This window comes from Hoplias malabaricus, chromosome 3 (genome assembly GCF_029633855.1).
Source record: "Hoplias malabaricus isolate fHopMal1 chromosome 3, fHopMal1.hap1, whole genome shotgun sequence".
NCBI lineage: Eukaryota > Metazoa > Chordata > Actinopteri > Characiformes > Erythrinidae > Hoplias > Hoplias malabaricus.
In genome coordinates this window covers 11,670,003-11,681,467 of record NC_089802.1, presented here as the reverse complement: position 1 = coordinate 11,681,467, position 11,465 = coordinate 11,670,003, and the positions used below count along the sequence as shown (strand labels likewise).

The 11,465-nt window shown below is 40.4% G+C and overlaps 1 protein-coding gene across 1 annotated transcript in view; it reads right to left on the bottom strand.

The window, feature by feature from the left end:
- Window positions 1-967: 967 nt before the first annotated feature.
- The window catches only part of znf438 (zinc finger protein 438), a 57,784-nt gene continuing 47,286 nt past the window's right edge, over window positions 968-11,465 (bottom strand). Inside the window, exons 2-4 of the mRNA XM_066666644.1 lie at window positions 10,078-10,140; window positions 5,891-7,508; window positions 968-4,393 (exon numbers count right to left, since the gene is read on the bottom strand). Of these exons, the coding sequence (XP_066522741.1) occupies window positions 3,808-4,393; window positions 5,891-7,508; window positions 10,078-10,126 (2,253 nt within the window). The 5' untranslated portion in view covers window positions 10,127-10,140 and the 3' untranslated portion in view covers window positions 968-3,807. The remainder of the gene's footprint in view (window positions 4,394-5,890; window positions 7,509-10,077; window positions 10,141-11,465) is intronic.

Genomic DNA, 11,465 nt, shown 5'->3' with positions numbered 1-11,465 from the left:
AAGCACATCCTAGAACTCACATATATCAGGCAGAGTAATCCACCTTGCTTGGAGAGGAATACTAACTTCCCATGTCTGTCAATGTTAGGTAAGGGACACCTGCACTGGCTGGCATCGTGATAAATGATGGGATGAGTATACGATCAGACCTCCGGCCTGGAATGGCAAAGGTGAGAAAACACAAAGAATTGCCCACTCAGGAGCTGTTACTCCTTATAAATCATCTTCAATACAATGCTCCACTTGTTAGAGCTGTCCATCAGACACCTTCTGAGCTGAGGAATATTCACATGGGTCACTGGCTCTTGGGGCTTGTAGCGAGACTCTCACTGACATATCGGCCTCGTTGTAGTCTCTGCAATAATGTGTGTACCAGGAATATCAATAGATGTGGTGTGTTACGCAGTTCTCTACCCTGTGATTCTCATGTTGCAAAGTCTAGTTTGTAGAGAAGCATTCCCACAGAGCATTGAGAGAGGCACTATTTATATATCCTTTAAAGCTGTTATTTTAATGTAAAAATCTACTACAGTAGTCCTTTAACTAGATAGATATTTAAAGTAAGGACTAACTTCTTGACTCATCTCCACCTCCTCAGGTGACACTCAGACTGAATAAACTCCACATACTTTCTACTCAGATTCCTGATATGTTCAGAGTATATTTCATCCAAAGCTACACCACATATTCTTTAGTAGAGAGACATGATTTCAAGATATTAAACACAGCCTGGCCTTCCAAAAGTTCTCAGAGGAGTTTATTTCTCTGACTCCTGTCTAACAAATCACTTCTTGTATCGCAATAATCAACTGAATGCTTTGTCAGGACTCTAGTAACGGAATTATGGGAGAACCTTCCCCCTCCAATCTACTTACGACCCAACACAACCCTGGAAGGATTAATAAATCCGGCAGAGTAACAGTCAGAGGCACTGCTTTTATTTTTTTTATTATTTATTTAGGCACCGATCATTCATATGGGTTTCTCTTCACTAGTTTAGGACAAGAGCAGAGCAGAGCCTAGGCAGGGCTGTATTAAGCTAAAGCCACATACAACAGGCTTAAGTATTTATCACAGTGGACAAGAGGACACGATCATCAGCACCATGTGAATCGTCACATGGTGTAACACAATCTGGTTACTTTGAGACACACTTATTAACTTTTGTGCACATTCTCACAAACAAGTTAAAACAACGTTTAGATTTGTTTCTTTTTGAAAAGCATGTGATGAATTGTGTCCTTTAAAAATGGAAATACAAGATTTAAATTTAAGTTTGGGGTCAAAAAATAAAAAATAAAATAAATAAATAAATAAAAAAAGTCATTCATACACATACATGAGCTTTGCATGATAACTGCTATAAACCTGTATTTGGATGTTCATAAAAATGTATGCAAAAATGTGTCAGCTGCCTTAAAGTCAGCTGTAAAGAATACGGTTTTAGAGTTATATAAAAAAATAATAATAATAATTAAAAAAACCAAACAACCCCCATCTTAGATGCGTTTATTGCAACCAATATTCACTGAGCCCCAAAACAACATGCTCTTAATGAAAATACCAGACAGAGAGTAACACTTTAGGTGAAGGCTACCTAAATATAGAGGCAGTGCATGTGTAAAAGTTAACCCCTAGGGACAGTAACTTTAACAAATGGGTTTGACTGTTTACTGTGATCTTTTCTTATGATAATCATCCAAATTTATTTATATTTAGTCTGATGTTCTTCTGCATTGCACTGTTCAACAGCTAAAAATGCTGTTACAGGCTAAATGTCTTGTATTCTACACTCATATGGCCCTATAGCTCTAGAAAAAGCTGTACACAACTGTACACCATTAATAGTCTTTAAAATCCAACACATTTTCACAGTATTGATGGGCAACTTTGTTCAATATTTGCAAAAGGAAACTTACTGTTTTGTGGAGTAAATGGCATTATATTGACATTAGGACCCTGAGATGTCAATTAAATTTATACTATGGTTATTAAATATCATTCTGAATATTCTAATTTGTCGGACTGAAGTCAAAACACAGCAAATCATTGTTATGAAATGTATATATTAAATGTACCCAGGTTCTCATATGTAAATACAAATGGTGAATAAAACTCAAAAAAGAAAAAAAAAAAGTGAAATATATGTGAAAGAAACTATGTGAAGAAATATCCTTAGTGAAACCTTAATATAGTAAAAGTAGACTTCTATATTTGTGCCAGAAATAATATACAACATTTCCTATTTTAAGTGAGCGAATGTGTTGAGTGTTGGGAGTTATTTTAGAAATTAAGTAAATATATATTTTATCTCAAGCAGAAACAATTAGAACTTGGGAATTATTTTTAGTCACTTAGTTTGAGGGCCTTATGCCGATATAACATTAGTTACTTTCTCAAAACATCTTGTGACATCTTGCGAATACAGATATCAGTTCAGAGCACTCAGGTACTGCTTTTTAATACGCATTACTCTAGATTTATTCATGTGCTACAACATACCTAGGAAGCCTTAAAATAAAGTGCTACTCAAAAAAAGTCTGAATGCCACCTGTGAGAGGCCTGATTGTAAACGCTGGTGAATAACGTGTGCAGGTTCTTGACTTGATGACCTCACATTAAGACAGTTTTCTAGACAAACAGTAAGCCTCATCATTACATTGTCAAGGGTTATTTCTATTAAAAAGTCCTTCAAAGTGAAAAACCTGACTTCATCTGTGTCCAGACAATGTGACCCACACGTCTTACAGAAAAAGAAAAGAGGGGTTTAGAGAACCAAGTGCTGCAAGTATGTGGATGACATTTAAAACACCTTACAAGGTTTGAAGGTCTTAAAATGAGTTTATCTATTTGATATATTACAGCAAAAGGGTGACTGTTGTGTCCTATGTAAAGATATATATTCTCAGTATATCTATGAGTATATATGTAGAGAGAAATATATTCTATTTTATATATATTTAACATTTGGTAAGATTTTGAAACATTCAAGGTACATTTTTACCCTGTTATTCTTTTCTTAACGGAAACACAAGACTCTCAATAAATGTGCACATTTCACTGGGGAAATTGGTTTCCAAAAACACAACAGTGAACACCTAGAATGCACTTTTGTTCACACGCACACACACGGACATGATGTTTATGTGTTGATATGGAAAGGAAAATGTGCATAAAATTGTAGTTTTTTTTTTTTTTGTGTGTGTGTGTTGTCGTCAATGGGGGCTTTGAGAATTTCTCATATCAAACCCTATTTCCAGCAGAGGTGGCAGCAATAAAGGACTAGAGTCTCTATGAACATACATCGATAAGTGCAGTGGCAAACACGTGTTGTAGCAGCACCATGTTCTAATTTTGTGCACATTGACTTAAACAAATATGGGCTAATTTTTAGACTGATTTACCCTAGCCCTGACTACATCTGATCATATTAATACGTTGGAACAGGCTTTAGTTCCTTGTTAGCCATGTTGGCAGTTTTGGGTGCTATCTTTAATTATCCAATAAGGGGCGATTCTTCACTGGAAACTGAAAACACAGTTTGGAAAACTAGCAAACTAACCAACAGGATAATGTAGAGGCTTAAAACATTAATCTATTACACACTTTAAATCTGGAACAAAATAAACATATGACGCAAAAGTGGATAAGTCTTAATTTAAATTAAAAAATGAAATATTATATATTAATAGAATACAAAAATGGTCAATATCAAAACAAAACAGCACAAAAGTAATAAAAAAGTACAGAATTTTTTTCCCCCCATGCTGCCACTTACACAGATGGAGATGTGGTTGAAAACCTTACTTAGGATACTGCTTTGTGTTCTGAACAGGTATCATCTCCCCTTGAGTCCAGTACCTCCCACAGCATGACTGGGTTTTCACAGTTGTGACGCCCCCTCCAGTGCCCCAGAACGTCCTGTTTCCGGTCCAGAACCTCGCTGCACAGGATGCAATTGAATTGTGAACCCACTTTAAGCGTTACGCCTTTAGTTGGGCCCCTGGAAGTGTGACCTTTACATTCCGTCTCCTGTTCCTGTTCTTCCTTTTGATTATTGGTCACCCCTTGGTGGTGGGAGTGCAGGTGGCGCTTGAGTTTGGAGAAGGAGAAAAACTCCTCGTCACAGTTTCCACAGCGCACCAGGTTGCGTCGCTCATTGAGCTGTCTCCAGTAGTGGGCAGCATGCTTGACCAGCTCATCCTCAGCTTCTCTGCCCCCGTGCATGGCCCCCTCCTTCAAACGTACTTGTACTTCCTCGCCGTGGACATACAGCAGGTGCAGCTTCATGTCTGCAAATGTAGGCGTGATGGCCTGGCAACGACCACATTTGATCTGCAGTTCCACTGGGTCCACGTGCTGCTCTGAAGCTTGGTCATCAGTGTCTGTACACCTAAACTCCACCAAAATACAACAACAGTTAATTATCTCATTATGTACTTTTAAGATACATTTTTCTACTATACAACCCCTAAATAAAATGATGGAAACACCACACTTTATAAACAACATGTGCTATGTAGGTTTTAGACTTCTGTATATTGATCTGATAAAGCAGCCAATGAGTGTAGGGATGTTTGAGCTTATCTAATAAAACACAGTGTATAGGAATTAGGGGTGGATGATATGACCCTAAAATAATATCACAATATTTCAGGACATTTTTGCAATATTTATATTCTTCGCAACATTTCAGGAACATACTACTGCAATAACATAAATGTTAAGTTTTTATTTTAGTACATATGTAACAGTATCAAACGAGCAGTAGAAACAAAATCGCTAAACATTTGTTTATTCTGTAAACAACAGTAACTTACCAAGATTCTGATATAATAATACAAGAAATATTACTTATTACTTAATGAAATATATATATATATATATATATATATAGCACAATGTAAAATGCAGAAAATTAATGGCATACATATAAGCAGCAACTGTAAAACATATACAGAAAATACCCTTAAAAAGCTTTACAGTAAACAACAAAACAATTGTGGAGTGTGGAGACAGTGTGGTCTGTCGGCTTGGGTTAGAGATTTCATTGGCAGTTGAGATCTCACAGACTTTACTTGTACTCAACTGGGTGATTCTGCTTGAGGTGGTGGAATAGATTAGCTGTTTCCCCTATTTCCTTTGATAGTCTTTCATATTGCATGAAATACCATGCATATACCATGATTTGTTGTAGGGGTGTGTGATATGATGATATCAGATTGTGAAGAATAAGAATTTGTCCACGATACACCATCACAGGGAGATCGTAGGATTGTGCTAATACACATTCACTGCAGTTCTCATAAATTGTTTACATACTGTGTACATATTACACATCAGTCGAATCCCTTTCCCTACTGAGACCATTTAAAACACAGTGAGGGAGGCGGCTTCACTCTACAGCCAATCAGGGAAAGCTCCCTTCTTCCAACATGCCTGGCCTTAAAGGGGAAGAGTACTGGGTTAGAAACAAGACTAAATATCAGAATAAGTCTAGGTGAGTCCAAACGTTTTTCCTGTTTGGTGAGGGCAAAAAGCCATTTGGAGAGGTGCATGAGATTAGTTTGTCAAGGGATAGGTAAAATGTAAAATGTTGCCATTAACCTTAGATAATGATTAATTTTGCTGCAGAAAAAAAATTCTTTTCCTTATGGATTTTAGATAAGTGTCTAAAATGTTTTGTTGTTTTGATATCACCCACCCCTATTTTGTTGTACATCTGCCATTCTGTTATCAACCATTATCACATGAGTGAAGCCACACCCCTTTATGGAACAAACTCCTCCAGCACAGAGCTACATTCCGCCATACTAGTTGATGCAAAGAAACAGCCAAAACATGTAACTTTTTTCCAGAGTCTGTCTGTGTTTGTATGTTCATCACTTACCCTTCAATGGGCGTATTCTCCTCATGCTGACTGATGGATGGTTCTACAGTGAGGATAACCCTGTGCACTTCTCTGAGGTGGCTGAAGTAGACGCCAACATAGCCAAATGCCTTCTCACAGAACTCACAGCGGAGGCTCTTCCTAGGCCTCCCCTCTACATGGTGTAGCTTCATGTGTGTGCTCAGGCTCCCCGAGTGAGCATAGGCCTTCCTGCATACCGGGCAGCTATAGGGTCTCAGATTACTGTGGCTGTTCAAATGGCTCTGTAGGTGATGCTTAAACTGGAAACACCTACTGCAGGTCGGGCATCGGTGGAGAGCGTGTTGCCGACTATTTGTGACTCTGCCACTACTTCCAGCCTTAGACACAGATTGCTGGCCAGAAGTCTGTATTGACACCAAGTGTGGTTGAGTATCTCCCAAGGGTTTTGCTGATATCTGCTGCCTCAAGACGAGCTCCTGATCAACAGTTTCTGAGGCTGGGAGAGATGGTAGAGGTACAAGCTGAGGAACAGAGGTTTCCATCACTAAAACAGGCTTTGGACGAATGCTGCGATACTTTTTTGAAATGTCCACCACCTTCACCTGGGAGGAAGCAGACTGGGTGCTAGAGGGTGTTTTTTCTGGGACCCTCCTACAGAAAAAAGACAATGACCTTTTCTTCCTCGCGTCAAAGGCCAAAACATCCTCCATGGTTTTCCTTTTCCTTCCTCGCTTCTTGTCTGGAGGTTTTTTACACTGTGTGGCATCTGAACCTTGGCTGAGGCAGTTTCTCTTGCGGTTACTGTTCATGGTCTTGGCTTTGATGTCCTGGGGGCTTTTCAGGCTGTCTTTGGCCTGAATTGAGGCATTGTTCCCTGGGGACTGGGTGTTAGAAAGCTTTGTGGATGGCAAGAGAGAGTTCTTCACCTTAGCATAAGGCAGAATTGGGAGCTTACCCTTGGGGGGAGAGGGAATGATCTGCACAGCTTTGCTGAAAATTGTCGGGGAGAGGACAGTAATAGCACTCGCTGCAGAGACTGTGCATTCTATCTGGGCTTTGATTGGTGAACTTTTACTGACAGGAGATACAAGTGTAGCTGTAGAAGCTCTAGTAGGGTAGCTGAAGGTACTAACAGAGTCTACACCTCTTTCAAGAGCTTTCTCAGTCTGTGACCCTTGGTACTGAATAGCATTGTCTGGTAACAAGGTTTTAGACCCTTGAGTAGCAAAGTCTGTCTTAATCTGTTCACACGACTGTTCGGGACTCTCAGATTTCACTTTCTGTGCAGACGACTTTGCAGTCTGTGTCGTCCTACAGGCTTTCTCTGAAGTTCTCTTGCTTCTAATGGGCTGGTATCTAGGAATAGGAAGCTTTAAGTTCTTCTGGATTTGCTGCTGTGGTGGTGTCTGAGGTAAGGCCACCAATGAGAACGTAGCCCCTTGTCCAGCCACCTGCATGAGGGCGTATTTCTGTGCAGGTACTAGGATGGATTTGGGGCTTACGGCTGTTGAAGGCTCTGGTAGGGTAGGAGGTGATTGGCAGGGTAGCACTGTAGAAGGTGAAGCCATTGTTGGGGCTTTAGGTGCGATGCTGCGAAACTGAAGCGTCTTCATCTGGGCCATCGGACGTACATCACCTGTTTAAAAATGACTGGGGTTATTTTGTGTCACTGTCATGTAAGAGATGATGTGAACAAAAAACACAGACATGTTCTGCTAAATGTTTTTCCCTATTTTCACCACACACACACACACCTCTACACCCTTGGGCTATGGACTGAAACCTTTGATTTGGTCACAGTGTGAATTTCTCATTCATTTTGCTTCTCAGTAAGGGGTCTGTGTTCATACGAACACAGTCTTACACTTCCTGTGGCGATAAACGTCCATCAGAGCATGAAAGCTGCCCAAAGGCAGTACCTTTATAATATGTAAAGTAGTCAGCATTGCTCACCCACACAAAGAGCACAAGGCTGCTTACAAATTCTGCCATAATGGGTGACAGGGACCAGTAATCTCTCAGCCTATTTGTGTAAAGAAACACAAACAAAAAACCCCTAAACATTACTTTTATGCATGGAAGCACCAGGCATGCAAACTCTCTTTGATGAGCATCACAGATGCCAGGTTGTTTGAGCTAGCCCGGTCATGATAGAAGGCCGGTTATTTTCCGAAGACTGTCTTTCTGCCGATTCACAAATCAATTGCACCAGGTGCCAAAGCTTAAACTTAATTTCTGTGAAAATGAACAATCTTGTCACAAAGAAAGAAACTGAGAAACGCACACATGCAGACAGTCTGTTCGACTCTCAGGGTTAACACCTGGAGCTTTGGTTAGGAAGGCTTATTTTGACAGTGCATGGCCCCTTGGCACTTTCCCTCTCAAATGCGCTATGGAATACTTGAATTCTATTTGGACAGTTTATTGCAGCTCAGCTGTGACCTGGACCAGAGGAGAGAAGAAAAGAAATGGACCATGAACAGAGGCAGAGTTTGCACAGAGTAGAAACAAAAAGAAGTGATGCCTTAGATTAACTCCTTGAACTTTAGCCCTAATCTTAAGGCTACGCTCTCATTGGAGGTAGGAATGGAATAAATCTGATATTCTTCTTCAAAAAGACAACAATTTATTTTGATATGACAATAATACAGTTGTGATTTCAGATTTGCAAATGTAGTAATGAAATCGGATACATATCTGAAACACAACCAAGTGGCCTCAGTATTAACAGGAGGGAGGGAGGGAGGAGGAGAGAGCGAGAGAGAGACAGATCACAGCAGCATGTCTTTGTATGACTTCAGTTTCAAGAGCTCAGAATATACACCAATCAACCACAACATTAAAAACATCTCCCTGTTTCTACATTCCCAGCCCATTCCTCTCAGCTCCGTTGACCAGACAGGAGCACTTAGTAGTTCTACAATTACAAACTGTAGTCCAGCTCTTGCACATTACTTTGTTTGCTAAATTTAATAAACACTACGGGTAAATAACAAAAGCAAAGGCACCAATAAAGAGCAAAGGGAGACCTGCAAAACACAGGAAGCAAGACAGAACTTATACTACTTATCACCTTCCAGCTTGGTCACATGACCAACACCAGCTCACAGGTGTGAGGAATGGCTGTGTGTGATAGAATCAGAAAAGGGTAAAAACCTCACACAACTGAAGCTAACTGGAATTTTCATAAATGCTTTAAAATACAAGAATAAGCAATGTATGTTTGTTTTAAATATGATGTTTTATTAATACTGTATTGACCATATTTATATATATAAGCTAAAATTGCAACTACATTGTCTGTATAACCTCCCATTTTCTGGCATTATTCAGTCTTCTATAGGAGGCTGGAGAGGAGGGGCGTGTTGTTGTCTTGGTGGGAATGGTACTTCAAAGGACATTGTTTAATTCAAGATTCTGATACGGAAAAAGGACTTGGCCATTAACTGCATTGAGGGTAAGTGGAAAACCATCTAAATACGTTTTTTGACCAACTATTGCTTTAAAGGGCCAGTGATTTTGAAGGGGAGCAAAAGATAAAGGAAAGAGACATAAGTATTTTACTTTTAGTAAGACGTGCTGAGAGCCAGAGCAGCTAGATGGATTTTCAGGTGAGAGGTGAGGACATCAGGGGTGACCTGATGTGGGTGTAGTTATGGTAAGGCCATGGGTGTGTGTGGCTTCTTGTTTTGTAAATGTGTGTGTGTGTGTGTCATCCATGCATAAAAGAATGTGCTGAGATGGCTAGTTCATGGTCAGTGGGTCAGGTGAATTTTGGTTATCCAAAGGGGGGAGAGAGAGAAGAAAGGAAAAAAAAAAAAAACACCTTTCCAGTTCTCTGGAACTACCTAACACTCAAGTTCTGCACTGAGATGATTTTAAGGCTACTGAGAATGTAAAAAAAAAAAAAATGTTTGTGACACCAGACGTGCTCGCTCTGCCCCTGCAGCCAATTTCTACTGCAGCTTCACATTCACACTGCCTTAGGAGGTTTCTAGCATACTGGTATATTACATTTCTGTGGAAGTAATTCACAGTTCAAAGCTATTATGTTATTCATATTCATGGTGATGTGTTTCTGGTTCTGAGTTCTCTTTCAAAACTTACAATTCAGTCAATTCAACAAAGCTTTGAATTTGTAGATGCACATTCTCATTTTTGTGAACTGTAGTTTACAACTTGGGCAATAAAAAGTTTTTACTCACTTTGTGTATGTGATTTTAAGAGACTGGATCGCTGCTGCTGGGTTTTCATGGCTGCCGTTGTCACTGCAATTCAAAACACAGTGAAAGAATTCAGTGTCTGGTGGATAATCATGGCAGTGCATACCTGGATTGGCAAGAGCTAATTGTGTCTGTTTTTGTTTAGTGGAGTTTGTCTGTCTCTGTCGCTATCTTTTGCTCACACACACACACACACACACACACACACACACACACACACACACACACACACACACACACACACACACAGAGAGACAAAGACATACACACACACATACAGAAAAGCAGAGGACATTCCAGATGTCATGGGGCTGAAGATTAGCATTGCCTCAAAGGTAGAAAAACAACAGCAGGGAGAAGATAGTGAAAAGGAAAAGTGAGAGGGGGGTGGTGGGGTAATTGGGAATGGAGAAACAGACACAGAACGAGATGAGTGTTTGGGCGAGGGTGTGTAACCATGTGTGTCCTCTGGCCTGTAGGTGAGGGTCTTCATGTGTGGATGTAAGATAGCAGCACTGGTTTGAGTGTGTGTGTGTGTGTGTGTGTGTGTGTGTGTGTGTGTGTGTTGGCATGGGGTGGTCCAGTGGCCTGCAGGTCTGGGGGCAGATGAAAGGAGTGGATCTGTATTAGATAAAGAGAGTTGAACACACACACATAGGAGATCTGCCCAGAGAGTCTGGCTCCAAAGGTTGTGACCACCCCCTTCCTTCCCCCCCATATACACACTTTCTTCTAAAGCTACTTCAAAATCCTTAAACAACTTTATCTGCCATCCTTAAAGTCATCACTGACTGACCTCCAAGGGAAACTCATGGGGGGAGTGGGGGGTGTGTGATTTTATATATATATATATATATATATATATATATATATATATATATATATATATATCATCATCATCATTTTCTTCTCCGCTTCTCCATTTCAGGGTCGCGGTATTTATATATATATTCATTCATTATCTGTAAGCGCTTATCCAGTTCAGGGTCATGGTGGGTCCAGAGACTACCTGGAATCATTGGGCACAAGGCGGGAATACACCCTGGAGGGGGCGCCAGTCCTTCACAGGGCAACACAGACACACACACATTCACTCACACCTATGGACACTTTTGAGTCACCAACCCACCTACCAACGTGGGTTTTTGGACTGTGGGAGGAAACCGGAGCACCCGGAGGAAACCCACGCGGACACGGGGAGAACACACCAACTCCTCACAGACAGTCACCCAGTGTGGAAAACAAACCCACAACCTCTAGGTCCCTGGAGCTGTGTGACTGCGACACAACAGTATTCTATCCTATATATATATATATGTTGTTGTCACCCCATCTTGTCATGGTCATATACCATCTGAACAAAGGGCATT